This window comes from Crotalus tigris, unplaced genomic scaffold (assembly GCF_016545835.1).
Source record: "Crotalus tigris isolate CLP2741 ecotype Arizona unplaced genomic scaffold, ASM1654583v1 scf7180000018486.1709376, whole genome shotgun sequence".
Classification (NCBI taxonomy): Eukaryota; Metazoa; Chordata; class Lepidosauria; order Squamata; family Viperidae; genus Crotalus; species Crotalus tigris.
The window spans coordinates 301,418-316,888 of NW_024097034.1; the positions used below are offsets into that span (position 1 = coordinate 301,418).

A 15,471-nucleotide genomic window follows, 5' to 3' on the forward strand; every position below is an offset into this window, starting at 1 on the left:
ATTGTTGCCACCAGTCACTTGGCATTAGAGAGATCCCTGTAGTTTTGACCTAACAACTTGTCCGACCCATCGCAACCCCATGGACAACATTCCTCCAGGTCTTCCTGTCCTCTACCATCTTCTGGAGTCCATTTAAGCTCATCAGAATGAAATTGTTGATGTATAAAGTGAAATTGGGAAGGTACAGACTCTTTGTATACTGGACCTACCACAGGATAGGGTATCAGCCTTACTCCAGTGCTTCCACTTGAGTTGAATTGAATTGCATACTTTATTTGGCCAAGTGTGATTAGACACATGAGGAATTTCTTTCCAGTACGGAAACACTCAGTGTACTTGGAAGACAACAGAGAAAATAATAATAATACCAATAAAAGCAGGAACTAAAGAAGATAATAATTAACAAATAACAATAATACTACAGCCACACTCTATGGGTTGATTTTTGCAGGGCTCTTTGGTATGACCCTGCCTCCTACCCAACATCTTGGCAGCTGGACCCAACTGAAGGACCTAACAGAGAGAGGCGGCGCTTGCAGAGGTGCTACTTAACTATTCCAAATAAATACCTCCTCAAAGACAGGCAAAAATTGGAAGGTAGGTTATAGCATTCTTTAGGAGTCCAGTTACTTTCTCTTAAAAAAAAAAATTAAAACATAAAGTTTTGTTTTGCTTCTTGATAGAGATTCTTAAGCCCCCTCTGGCCTATCTGTTTGAAGACAAAACACATTCATCTCACTCTTCCACCGTGAAAGACAAAGCTGCCAGCGAGCATATAAGGTTAGTTCTCCTGAAAGGTCAAAAGCTCAAAAAGAGGCAGGAGGGTTGTGAAAAAAAGTAACATAATGCAAGGTCATCAGTACTTACACACAGGATGCTTAAGAATCATCTGTCTGTAACCAGAAAGCTTCTTACCAATTAGGCCTGAGTTACAGAAATATGTGTGCAGGTTGAACAGGTAAATGGAGAAGCAAGTAGGGGGGAAGTCAGGCTAACTTAATTGACAAGAGGAGGGCTCAGTTATTACCAAATACACATATTTTTATGTATTTAGGCTGTGTTAGTAATGCAATTTACATTTCCTCCCCTCCACCTCTATTTATATATTTTCTCTCTCTCTCTCTCTCTCTCTCTCTCTCTCTCTCTCTCTCTCTCTCTCTCTCTCTCTCTGTGTGTGTGTGTGTGTGTGTGTGTGTGTGTATCCTGCTAATATCTAGTGCAGGGGTTCTCAACCTTGGCAACTTTAAGACTTGTGGACTTCAACTCCCAGAATTCTGGGAATTGAAGTCCACAAGTCTTAAAATTGTCAAGGTTGAGAACCCCTGATCTAGTGAAATAGATTATAATCCAAAAGATCATTTGCTGTAATAAATCTATTAGGTTTGAGTCCAAACTGTGGGATGCATGGCTCCTATCAGCTAGTCTCTATATCTCAGAAGAAAGGAGACGGTAGAAGAAAGAGGAGGGGAAAAGAAGAAATATTCTACCTGCAAATTTCACATGTGATAACTAGGATCTGCCATCCTTGATTTCATATTACCATACTATTTGAATTGTCATATTTTATTGTGTCTCTTTGCAGAGTTAATCGAAGGTGTATAAATGTGGCCCCGTCGAGAGAGACCCCTGGTGAATTGTTACTAGGTAAATCTTTTTTCCCTAACTTGACCAAGCAATCTGGCTCTTATATAAAGGTAGCAATTTTGAGATGAGTACTTTTGATATCTGCGAAAATAGCAAATCTAGCTATTTCAAAAATTCCTCCAGGCTAAATTTAAAAAAAAATCACCTTCATCTTAGTCTTAGAAAAGAAAAGATAATACACACAGGATAAAAAGAAAAATGCTAAGAGTGGTTTTCTCATCCATTAGTCCAAAATACAGTGGTATGGGCAGTGATGGGCACACTTGTGTATGCCAGTGTGACATCTTTGCTTTCTAAGCTGCACTAGTTTACCAGGACCCTTTCAAGTGAGATTCAAGGCACTGGTATGGTGTCTGCTCAGCTGGAATGAGCTGAAACAGGGTACTGGTGAACTAGTGCAGCCTACAAATTAGGGAGGGTCTATGACAATTCATCATGGCCACCTTGCCACAGCCAACTCTCCATGGCCAACTCTCCACAGCCAACTTGCTGTGGCCAACTTGCTGCGGAACACAAGTTACGCTAATATCGAAGAAATGGCGGAATAGAATAATTAAAGAAAGGATGAAAAAGGAGGGACAAAATGAAATGTGAATGACAAAAAATAAAACAATTTTTTAATTTATTTTAAATAATTAAATTGAACTGTTAAATTGTCCTGCGGTGAGTTGATTGTAGTGAGTTGGCCTTGGTGAGTGGGCCACAGCAAGGTGGCTCTGGAATGAGATCCCCCTCATCCTCCCCCCAATATCTGTGTGGCATTCCACACAGATATTGGGGGATGCCAAGCACATCCTGCTTGGCATTCCAGAAAGCCTTAAAGACCTGACTTTCTCCCAAGCCTTGGGTTAAGGTGGTTGAAGCCCCTTTTGGATTCATTCATTCATTCAAAATATTTATATAGCTGCCCATCTACTATCCAAATCTACGCAGCTCTTAATCAAAAATTAAACTATAAAATGTTGAAACTATAAAATTAAATACATTAAAATATTAAAAACAACTGTGTTGGGTCTCTGTAGGTTGTTAGCTATTTGCCATTGGTTCTTGTTCTCTTTTATGAGTTTATTACATTGTATTTTCTATGTTGTTTGCTTTTAATGTACACTGCTCAGACTCAGTTTGGAGATGGGCAATACTTAGGTTTAATAAATTAAATGAAACTTATTTTCATGTCAGTCTTTTGATATCATATGTAGGTTAAATATAAACCATGGTAACTCTAATGTGTACATTAAAAATATTTCTTAAATATTTGCAGGCAAATGTGGAATGTATTTTGTGGAAGACAATGCTTCTGAAATTATTGAAAATTCAGTAAGTAAAAGTTTTGAATTGTTTTTAAATCATACTTTTAAATATGTTTATGTACATTTAGTGATTATAATTCACGCAAAATCTATAATAAGTAAGAATCCTAGGAATTTAGATATCCGTTTTTATGGATATGTTGTTGAAAGAAAAAATAAAACATTAGGTAAGTTTCATCAGTAGATTTTTTCTGGCATCTGAAAGTATTTAAGTTAGTTACAAATGTTTGATACTTAGTTAAAATGCATTGGAATAGGTACATTTATTAATACTGACATTTGGCATGAAATATCAAAATAAAACAATAACATTAAGAATTTATGCATCCCATAGTAAAAATAGCAAAAGCATTAAAATATTTCTATATCAAAGAAGTACATTCTGGGGATGATGATGATGATGAAAAAGCTAATTGCTTTAACATGCTGCATTTTCTTCAGAGTTTTCAGGGGGAAACTGAGCCAGCTTCGTTTTCTTGGACATTTGAAGAAATCAAAGAAGTACACAAGCGTTGGTGGCAATTAAGAGATAATGCTGTAGAAATATTTTTAACAAATGGCAGAACATTACTATTGGCTTTTGACAACACAAAGGTAAGTATGTTGGGTGACTATATAGTAATGTTGGATGGAGCTTTGTGTAACATTTAGTTTCATATGTATGAAAATTTACAAAAGAAATCAAAGGGAATCCAGGCAGAGAAAAACCGAGCAACAGACCCATCTCTGAATTCCAACCCTTGCCAGTTTGCATGTATGTCTGGGAAAAGAACAATTCTTTGCTAAAACCCAGGCATCCTGAAGAGGCTACTGGAATCTAGTAGATGGAAAATCTCAACTTTTGAACATAAATATACTGTATATCAGGGGTCCCCAACCCCCGGTCCGTGGACCGGTACTGGCTGTAGCATGCCAGCAACCGGGCCGCACAAACAAGCAAAGCCCCATCCGCGAGATGCAGGCAGCACACAAAATCACGTCCCCTCTGGTCCGCAGAAAAACCTCTCTCCACGGAACCGGTCCCTGGTGCCCAAAAGGTTGGGGACATCTGCTGTATATCATAGAAGATCTCCTATGTCCTCCTCCAGAAGGTTAGGAGGTTATATTCTGGCCCCAAGGTTACCCATCCCAGTGAATAGCAGGAAGCATTTAATACCACTATATTAATGTATACTTTAAAAGATCACAAGAGAAAAGAAATAATCACAGTTTAATTCTGATGATTGATCAGTCAGCAAAAGGTTTATGGGTTTAATAGTTTTTCCCTTGAGAGAGATTCTATATATTGAGAGCTTATAGTGGAAAAGTTCCACAGATGTCGTAGTGATGGCATTTCATTTGATAACATGAACAAGTTTGTGGGCAAGTATGCATGTACAGGTAGTCCCCAACCTGTAAACATTCATTCAGTGACTGTTCAAAGTTACAACAGCACTGAACAAACAGTGGCTATGACTGGTCCTCAACCTTCCAGCAATCCCAGCTACCTCACAATCATGTAATCATGATCTGGGCACTTGACAACCAAATCACACTTAGAGCTGGTTGCAGTTCTCTGCAATCACGTGATTGCCATTTGCAGCCTTCCCAGAATGTCAGTGGGGAAGCTGACAGAGAAGGTCGCAAGTCGCTGAGATCAGTCTCCCCCACCTGCAAACCCTTTCCAGACCCTTCTGTGTTTGTGCCCCACTAGCCACTCATACAACATTGTGCACTCTTGTGCACTTTCCCCAAGCCTTGCCATGCTTCCCCTGCCCTTTACGGCTGCATTACTTAGGGACAGAAATTCTGGTCCCAATTTCCATCATAAGTCGAGGACTACCTGTAGGCAACATATTTTGGAAAGGGAAGTCAAGCACTTATTCATGAGACTACACATCAAGAGCTGAATGAGGTGAATGAGGCATGAAGATATGTATGTATTACTCTGGCTACACTTCTAAAATAAACACATGACTGTTCAAGTATATTGAAAATGTGTATTTCAAAAGATTCATGCTTTAAGGCTTGGTAAAAATTCTATTTGATTCTTTTTAGGTGCGGGATGATGTATACCACAATATTCTAACAAATAATCTTCCTAATCTCTTGGAGTATGGCAATATTACTGCATTAACCCATCTGTGGTATACTGGACAGATCACTAATTTTGAATACCTCACTCATTTGAATAAACATGCTGGCCGTTCCTTCAATGATCTCATGCAGTATCCAGTATTTCCCTTTATACTTTCCGACTATACTAATGAAACATTGGACTTAAACGATCCATCTGTTTATAGGTAAAAATATAATGGCTTGTCTTTTAAAATGATTTACTAGATATATCACTTTCTGTCATATTCACATAATGGTAGTGATAAAAAAAACCATTAGACTGCATTTGTTGTATTCCTTAAGTTCTGGAATTGACAAATTATAATGGTGTAATTTCAGAAATTTGATCAAACCAATAGCTGTACAGTCAAAGGAAAAGGAAGATCGTTACGTGGACACTTACAAGGTACTGAAATATTTCAGTTCATATCATTCATATTTAAAATTGAAAAGGTATGAGAGACAGAGAGAGAGAATATGTTAAACCATGAAATTTGTCTTTGTTCTGCTAACTGCCTGCCTGATGATTCAAATGAGCAAAAGGGAATACAATATTCAATATTCCTCCTCATTCTAGTTTTTGATAAAAGATAATTGTCTTTTGAAGTGATCGCAAGTTGTTGTGGGAGCTACTTTTCTTTGTTGCTAGAGCTTAGAGCGGTGGGATTCAAATATGTGAACAACTAGTTCTCTGTGTGGATATTGCTTCCGGAAGTCCATTCTGGGCCTGGGCAACAAAAAATTAACTACCGGTTCTGCCAAAGTAGTGCGAACCGGCTGAATCCCACCACTGGCTTAGAGTCTAACCCATTTTGAGGCTGATGAGTTAGTTTCAATTAGTAGTACTATTTGGTAGTACTATTACTAAATAATCTGTGAAAATATATATGATTTATTTACTTAACAGCTGAAGAAAACCTTTTCAGATTTCCTCTTTGAGATTGTCTTGAGTGGAGTGCCTTGAATAGAGTTCTCTTGCTATGGTGTCTTCACTGACACTGTTGATGGTCTCTTTAGTCCTGATGACATCCAATTTTTATATCTGAAGTTTTTCTCTTTTTTATAGAAAGGAAATTACTTTTTTTAACTTTCATTTTTATCGTGTTGATTGATAAATTGATTTTTAAGTTATCAGTCCAAATATAAGATTAAGTAATCAGCACAAGTTTAGTATTGCTGTACACAAGTATCACTTATGACCATTGAAGTTATGATGGACTTCCCCAAGGCTACTTATAACCTGGATTCAAAGTTCTGAAGATCTCCCCCTGCCTCCCTCTCAGTCACCTGGTCACATTTGGGGCACTCGGCAACCAGCCTCCATTTATAGCCCTTTGCAGTGTCCTACAGTCACATGACCACCGTTTACAATGGTTTTTTTGCCAGAAACCTCCGTTTACTTCCAGTTTCCAGCAAAAAATGCCTATTACAGAGAATGGATTTGCTTAACAACCACAATGTTTGCTAAATGACCACAACAAAAAAGCTTGTAAAATCGGGCATGGTCTATGGTAGAGGTGTCAAACTGCTGGCCCGTGGGCCAGATGCATCACATGGAAGCCACACCCACCCCGTTGCTGGCAATGGCGAAATAGTGCCAATATGTTGCATGGCATTGCGCGACATCGCGAGTTTGACATGTCTGGTCTACGGTGATCTGCTTAACAACCAGCATGACTTACAACCATAATTTTGGGCTGAATTGCCGTTGTAAGTCAAGCAGTAATTGTATTAGACAGAAATGGATGTCTTTTTTAAAAAAATTTTATTTGAACTTTGGAAATAAATAAAAATTACAAAAACTGCATGTTTTTTTCCTCTGTTCTTTTCTGCTGCAGTACTTAGAAGAAGAATATCGTAAAGGAGCTAGAGAAGATGATCCCATGCCTCCTGTACAACCTTATCATTATGGATCTCATTACTCAAATAGCGGAACAGTTCTTCACTTTCTGGTTAGAATGCCACCCTTCACAAAGATGTTTTTAGCTTATCAAGGTACGTTTTCCTAGATTTTTATTATTTAAATACTTTTAATTTCCTAGCTTTGAATGGGCAATAGATACAACACAGAACCAACAGACTATTACAAATATTTATTTTAATTGTTTTTTTTACAATCCTTAGAAATAGAAGTGCTGAAATGTATCCTGTATGTCTGCACCAGTAAAAGTATATGCACATAAATAAAATACAGAAAATTAAATGTATTCCCTGATGATCACCAAAAATTAAGTGTGATATATTAATTTCTAATTAATTTAATATGGTTTCATTTTCAGATCAGAGTTTTGATATTCCAGACAGAACTTTCCATTCTACTAACACAACCTGGCGTCTTTCGTCGTACGAATCAATGACTGATGTAAAGGAACTCATCCCAGAATTTTTTTATCTTCCTGAGTTTTTAGTTAACAGGGAAGGTATGCTTTAAAAAGACATTGTCATATTTTTTATAATCCATCCAGCATTCAGTAATACTGAATGCTGCAATTATTGAAGTTTGGGCTCTCATTTGGTAGATTGCAGATGTAATGGGTAAGAAAAAAAATACTTTATTCCAGTTGGCTCATGTGAGGGTGGTGAAAAGAAAAAGTGGAGATGGACATGTTTCATTTGGGAAACAGGTCTGGGTACAGGATGGAAACTATACTGGTTGCATTAGTTTGTTTGTTTATTTCCTGCCCTTATTATTTTTACAACTAACTCAAGGTGAACATATCCAGCACACCTCTTCTTTTTCTTATTTTTTCTACAACTCTGTAAGGTAAGTTGGGCTGAGAGAGAATGACTGGCCTAAAGTCACCCAACTGGCTTTCATGGCTAAGCTGGGACTGGAGTTCATGGTCTCCTGCTTTCTAGCCCGGTGCCTTAATCACTAGTCCCTTGGTTGATCATGCTATCATTTTGGATCATCTGTGGGGGCAAGAAATTGGGGTATTGTGCTCCAGTGGTACCATTCCTTCCTTCCTTCCATTCCTTCAGTAGGTGTTTCTAATCAGGGGTTGTAGGTAAGAAAGATTATGTCAGATTAGCTCAGAGTGTTGCAGAGCTTGGTTCTCTCCACCCTACTTTTTAATCTTAGTTACTGAAACAGGTTATTAATTAGTTCAAGGTGCAGTAACTTGTATATTGCCACCCACACAATGTAGTTAGCATCTTGTTTCAGCGCCTGGAGGCTATGATTGGGAAGTAACAAACTGAAGTTGAATCAAAGCAAGATGAAGTGTTGTTCATTCACAAGGTTCTCTGGTAGCTCTGGTCTTATCTTTCAAGGAGTAGGTACTACCCTCCAGGGAAGCAGATCCATGAATCAGGAGTCCTTCTGGACTCAACTACAGCTGAAAGGAAAAGTGAGGATTATGACCCAAAGAGCTTTTACCCAGTTCCAACGAGTGTACCTATTACTGTTCTATATGAAGTGGAACATTCACTCATAGTTCCCCACTACCATGAAGGGGTTGAGGCCAGAGGGAGGGGCTTCTCTAAAATGGTCTCCATATTATGCCCCCCTGAATAAAAATGATTCCAATGTTGCTTCCCTTTTGGAAGCAAGTTAAGACTAAACTCCTCTGGTGAAATGCCAGTATTTATATTGCTCCAGTTAATTGATTTTCATTTTTTTAATAATATTGTTATTATGCCATTATTGTTTATGTTTTAACTGTTTTCTATATACTGCTGGGAATCATATGGTTGCAGTGATCCAGAAATCTAAAAAAAATAAAACAATGGATCTTCAACTGTCGGTAAACAAAACATATATTTCAACTGTTGTGTTAAAATTTACTATCTACTCATAGGTCAATAGCACCATTTTTATTGTTATTGAAAAACTTTGTTTAAAAGAAATAAATGGGTCTGTAATACATTCAGAATGTTTGGTTCATTCATAATAGACTGCAGTGTCATGGTTCCAACAAACAGAGACGAATAAAGCAGAACTCCAAGGCTTGCAAATTCCTCAAAGAACATGTTTATTAGTTACAAAGTATCGGCATGTCAGAAGTGAAACCAAGTCTGGACATACACATAGCAATTCCCCAATACAAAGTTAAAAAAATCCCACTCCTAAAATCATGCAAACAATATATCTCGGCGGGCTTTTTACGCAAAGCCCAGCCTCTTGGGAGCAGCCGATGACCTTGGTTCCCATGGGATTAGCGAAGCACCTGGGCAACCCCCCTCCCTCTATTCTATGTGGCAACCGAAAATGAGTAGGAAAAATGGCTGCAGCCATGCTCATTTGTAGAGTTGACATGCAGATTGGTGAAAAAGAAGGCTTTCCTGGAGGAGGAGAGAAACAGGAGCAATGCACAAGTCCAAAATTCACATTCAGATTTAAAGCTATATGAAAACTATGCAACTGATTTAATCAATTGTTAATGTAAAATTTTGGAGAACAAAATCTTGTGACTAATGCTCTGAATTGGTTTTTTAAGAAATATGGCGTGAACATGAAAATTAATTTTTACGTTAGTTATTTAAATTTAAGCCAACTAATATAAGTTATTTCTATTTTTAGGTTTTGATTTTGGGGTACGTCAGAATGGTGAAAGAGTAAACCATGTGAACCTCCCACCCTGGGCTCGAAATGATCCAAGATTATTTATTCTGATCCACCGTCAAGCTTTAGAGTCTGACCATGTTTCCCAAACCATCTGCCACTGGATTGATTTAGTATTTGGGTATAAACAAAAAGGCAAGGCCTCTGTTCAAGCTATGAATGTCTTTCATCCTGCTGTAAGTATCCTTTTTAAAAAAAAATAATACATTTGACTTTCATTCAATGATAGGATCAGACCCAGCATGTACGAGAGATCCAGGCTCATCTAAAATGTAACATATTCCCATTCTTAGGTGGACATTCCTACTACAGAACGGTGTTACCTGTCATCTATGCTTTAAGATACTTTATTAGGCTGCAGCCAACCCATTATTATAGTCAGCGATTAGTTCAAAATTATCGCTGCTTACTTTGCATTAAAAAAAAAAAGAAAACTGGGTATCAGCCATATGTTGCTGAAGTTTCTGAATGATCTCTTGAGCTGTTTCTTGGCCCTCAGTTACAAATAGCAATCTTCCAGCATCCCTTTTTAAGACGTGTTAGATAAAATTGGAATTACGGTATCAGTTCCTGTTTCAGAATCCAACAGGGTACTAAAGATGGTAGCATTGAAGTTTGTGAAGAAGTCAGGTATAATCAATAGAAACAATCTTGGTCCAGTTCCTAATAAATATCATCTTCTAAGGCAGTGTTTTTTAATCTTGGCAGTTTTAGGATGTGTGGACTTCAAGTCCCAAAAATCCACACATCTTAAAAGTTGCCAAAGTTGAGCAACACTACCCTAAGGCATCCATAGCAGAATCAGTTCTAAAATCAGGCCAAGATGTTCACGTTAAGGTGTAGATGGCTTCTACGATGATTAAAAATTAAAATACTTTAGAGAGTGGCTAAATAATAGAAGGATCAAAGGTAAATTTGCAGAGGTTCAGACGCTGGGAGATACGGGGGGGTGTTTCTTGTGTTAGTGCTTTATGTGTGGAACTTAGCATTTTTTCCTTCTGCTTTCTGGATCTTTTTATTTTGATGATAATTGAACCAAGAGGAAGTAAGAAGAACTTTTGTTAGCTTGGAGCTTTGGTGCTGTTGTTTTGTCTCAACTGTATAGTATACTTGCTTAGCTGTTTAATTTTTTTATTGAACAAGTTTTATATGTGCCAATTTGATGTAATGTTTAAGGTTTTAGAAATAGGGAGACTGTGAGTTTTATTCCTCCCTTAGGCAGAGAAATCAACTGAATGCTTTTAGGCCAGTTATTCTCTCTCAGTCCAACCCACTTCAAAGGGTGCTTGTTGTGGGGAAAATAGGAAGAGAAAGCATTTTTTTAACACTACTGTGACTTTTAAAACAAAAACATAAATCTAATAACAGGAATACAGATATATCCATGCCCTAAGAATGAATTCTTCTCTTATCCTTTTATGCACATATATGCTTATACATGTATATAGATATAATTCATTTCTGTTTACATTTTAGACATATTTTGGAATGGATGTGTCAGCTGTTGAAGATCCAGTCCAAAGAAGAGCTCTGGAGACTATGATAAAAACATATGGGCAGACTCCTCGCCAGCTGTTCCACTCTGCACACGTCAGCAGATCGAAACTTATGGAAGGAGAACTCCCTGCTGCAATGGGATTATTAGTGCAGTTTGCCTTCAGAGAAACAAGGGAGCATACGAAAGAGATTGTCTATCCAGTATGTTTCATAATGCTGCCCTATTTATTATATAACAGAACTTCTTCCTGTAAAGTATCACAGTGTAATAGATACATGCCATACACACGCATGTATACACTGACTCACTATTTGTCTATCTATCCATTTATCTCTTACTGCTTTTTTAATGGTGGGAGGATCTTGGGTGGAGAATATCTGTAGAGAAATCGATATTGTTTTTAAAGCTTTTGTTAAAATGTCTGTCAAGTCTGTGTTACCTAAGCACCTCTTTTCTTTCAATAAGCCTTTTTTTTCTGGATTGGAAGAGCATCAAGTAATTCTTCATGCTTTAGATTCCTTGTTTATTTCATGGTCATATATATTTTTAAAAGAACAATTATCTGTGTCTCTCAACAGAGAAGTCAAGAACTATTAATTTTTTTAAAGAAAGTTTAAAAGTAACATTATTTCTTCAACTACTGTTACTCAGTTTCTTTAGAGATAAGTTTAATGAAATCACATTTTTAACTCAAAATAAAGATAGCATTGTGATCCAGCTTTATTAAACCTCTAGACCTAGGTTAGATATAAAAATTCCAGTCTGATAAATCATGGTGTATCCCTGCCGGTGTCAAACTGCCGGCCTGCAGGCCTGATGCGTCATGCCAAAACCGCGGCCACCCCATTGCCGACAATGGGGAAAAAGTCGTGATATGTCACGACACATCATGTGACATTGCGAGTTTGACACCTGTGCTCTAGAAGTTTGTATGCAACTTCCCTTCTCATCTGTTTCTAGGGACCTTTCCTTGGTTTCTGAATCTGTAGTTCCGCGGGACTCTGAACTGAGAAACTATTCTAGGAGCTCCTCACACTTGGATGTGATTCATGGGTGACCTTTCCCAAATCACTAAATAATGATTTAATAGATTGATGCTGTCAATTCTGAACCAGTAAAGAAGATTCCCTGTCCCACTGCTCAACACATGACATAAATACCTGCCCCAAAGAGTCAAGATAAAAGCAGTATATTAATTGGATTACTTAAGTTAAATTAATTCAACTAAATTAATTAAAATTATTTACAGGTACTCAATTGTTCCCCAATTGCATTTGGCAGCCATTCTTACCTACATGCAGAGTTATACTGTGACTTTGACTTACACCAGTGTTTCCCAAACTTGACAATTTTAAGGCATGTGGACTTCAACTCCCAGAATTCCACAGCCAGCAATGCTGGCTGTGGAATTCTGGGAGTTGAAGTCCACATGCCTTAAAATTATCAAGTTTGGGAAACACTGACTTACACAAACATAAGAACACCCTTCTTTCCTTCCTTCCAGTAGAAACCGGGGGGGGGGGGTGAAGTTAGAGTAAGAGATAACTGAGTTGGAAAGAGCAGAAAAGAGAAAGTGGAGAAATAAAACTGGAGGGAATTGAGAGGTAAAGACAATTGGACAGCAGAGAAAAGAGAGAAACTCTATTTAAGTATTATTAAAAGAGTATAGATTTAAATGCACCAAGCAACAATGATGGTGTAGTTATCTACACCAGTTATTTTTTCTTCAGTGGCTTCTTTTACGCAAATCGGCCAGTTTTAAGATGGCTACTAGTTTTTGAATAACTTATAGTTTAAAGTGGGAATTGTTTATTTATTTATTTATTTATGAGACTTATATACCGCTTTAAGTGCAAGCACTCTCTAAGCGGTGTACACCAGTAAGCAATGTATATATATATTTACATTGCCCCCAACAATCTGGGTCCTCATTTTACCTACCCCGGAAGGATGGAAGGCTGAGTCAACCTTGAGCCAGTGAGATTTGAACTGCTGACCTGCTGAACACAGTCAACTAAAGTGGCCTGCAGTACTGCACTCTAACTGCTGCGCCACCTTATATTGTTATTTTCATTTTTAATTTTTTGGGGGGGAATTTTCTTGTATTTGAGTTAAAGTATTTTATGGATTTGGTTATTGGTATAGTTGGATAAGCTTAATTAGAATTTGTTTGCTTATTTGTAACCCTTTAATCAGCTCTGGGAAGTGAGGGGGGATTAGGGTTAGGGTGGGGGGGAGGGAGGAGGGATATTGTATTGTAATAAAATGGAAAATTTGTATAAAACTTTTCAATTAAAAAAAAAAGATGGCTACTAGGACTGTGCAGCTCATCAGAATGAAAGGTAAACGGGGACTTTGGAATGGATGGGGACACAGTTGCTGCAGCTGTCTCTAACCTTTTCTCTCGGATCACATGGCTGCCATTGGCATTTGGGCCCTGTGCCAGGGAAAGGGATATTTGATAAGGAATTAGGAACAGGTGCTGCATTAGCCCATTGCAAGCTCTGGAGTACGTTTTTTGCTTTTTAATGAGAAGTACTATGCAATCCTAATAACCACCCTCCAGTTCACAAGTAAGTGTTTGGGATTAAAATTGGGTGGGTAAATATGTTATCTAACAATTTTATTAGAAATAAAATCACGTTAAACCTGGTATTTAAAAAAAATGTTTTAAAATGGCACCACTGAGTGCTGTTTTGTTTCGTTTTTGTTTTAGAGTCCTTTACCTTGGATCAGAGGCTTAAAATGGGGAGAGTACGTAGGTTCTCCCAGTGCCCCTGATCCAGTGGTCTGCTTTAGCCAGCCACATGGAGAAAGATTTGGCTCCTTGCAGGCTTTACCAACTAGAGCAATTTGTGGTTTGTCCCGTAAATTCTGCCTTCTGATGATCTACAGCAAAGAGCAAGGTAAGCACTCTAGTACACAGTCCTCGCAGAAACATTGGAAACCAGAGTTCATAAAAGGCCAAATTACCCTCTTTATCCATTGGTTCAGTCATCCCAAAATGACAAATAGGTTATTGGGACCCATACTGTATATTACTGGGTAGCGTAATTGCTGTAGAGGTCTTAAATTGGGTGGCAGGTTTGTGAAATGGCTCCCACACAAGCTATAGCAATTCTGATGACAACTGTAGAAACATCCACAATGAAATGGCTCAGCTCTGCTTTATTTATTTATGAGACTTATATACCGCTTTAAGTGCAAACACTCTCTAAGCGGTGTACACCAGTAAGCAATGTATATATATATTTACATTGCCCCCAACAATCTGGGTCCTCATTTTACCTACCCCGGAAGGATGGAAGGCTGAGTCAACCTTGAGCCCGTGAGATTTGAACCGCTGACCTGCTGAACACAGTCAGCTAAAGTGGCCTGCAGTACTGCACTCTAACTGCTGCGCCACCTCAGCTCTTCATGTTGAAATTACTGCCCTTAGGTAGCTTCCTGTAGAGATAGCTCTGGCTGAAACATGTTTTGGATCCCACAGAAATCAATTACTGTATAAGTAATGTAATTCTATTTATTATGGACCCATTATGCAACAAAAACAAATAAGGAAATTTAAGGACTCCAACATTTTTTCTTGTTATGACAAGTTCATTGCTTCAGATTTTAACATAGAGAAAATGGAAAGCATTTCTTCTTATGAAGACCACATTATTTAAGGCTTTAATAGGTTTGTAAAACAGAAGATTCCCAGTTGTTAAAATAACAGTGATTTTAACAGTAAAAGAATAGGTTCCAGTGTTTGCTTTTTAAAAAATAATAATAATACATGATAGAATACCTTGAAATGTCAACTGAATTGCACTACTATTGCAGGTGTTAGAAGCATGCATAGTACAGATATCCAGTGGTCAGCCATTCTGAGTTGGGGATATGCAGACAATATTTTAAGATTAAAAAGCAAGCAAAGTGAACCTCCAGTAAACTTTATACAGAGCTCACAGTTTCACCAGGTAAGACCTGTTAATTCTCTTCTGCTCAATTAACTTAGTATTTGGGGGGGGGAGGGGGGGAAGCAATCCTTACAGCATCTTAACAAATAAAGTCTGCTTTAGATGTATTTATCCTAGTCTAATAAGTCACTGTTTGCTACAAGGTCCCTTCTAAACGTTAAACATTATGTCATAATCCATAATTTAATTTCTTAATAATGGAAACAATTAAGTTTATTTAAGTGTTATTATAGTACAACATAGAAAGAAAACCAAAGACAACCCATACAGTTACAATTAGTCATCAGTAGGATGTGAGCTTTTACGATTTTCAGCTTGTTTAATCAAATACATTAAAGGATGAATGTTCCTAGTTGCAAACAAAGAGCCAGCTGCTGTTTTTCCTGCTTCTCATCG

At 37.7% G+C, this 15,471-nt stretch overlaps 1 protein-coding gene across 3 annotated transcripts in view; it reads left to right on the top strand.

Moving 5' to 3' along the window:
• LYST (lysosomal trafficking regulator) overlaps positions 1-15,471 on the top strand; it is a 97,007-nt gene that overhangs the window by 57,301 nt on the left and 24,235 nt on the right. For all 3 annotated transcript variants that reach the window (XM_039352982.1, XM_039352983.1, XM_039352984.1), the window contains 13 exons: positions 452-597; positions 684-780; positions 1,583-1,644; positions 2,906-2,961; positions 3,396-3,548; positions 4,992-5,236; positions 5,391-5,457; positions 6,890-7,046; positions 7,331-7,471; positions 9,574-9,791; positions 11,092-11,313; positions 13,830-14,019; positions 14,939-15,075. In XM_039352982.1, the coding sequence (XP_039208916.1) occupies positions 452-597; positions 684-780; positions 1,583-1,644; positions 2,906-2,961; positions 3,396-3,548; positions 4,992-5,236; positions 5,391-5,457; positions 6,890-7,046; positions 7,331-7,471; positions 9,574-9,791; positions 11,092-11,313; positions 13,830-14,019; positions 14,939-15,075 (1,891 nt within the window). The remainder of the gene's footprint in view (positions 1-451; positions 598-683; positions 781-1,582; positions 1,645-2,905; positions 2,962-3,395; positions 3,549-4,991; positions 5,237-5,390; positions 5,458-6,889; positions 7,047-7,330; positions 7,472-9,573; positions 9,792-11,091; positions 11,314-13,829; positions 14,020-14,938; positions 15,076-15,471) is intronic.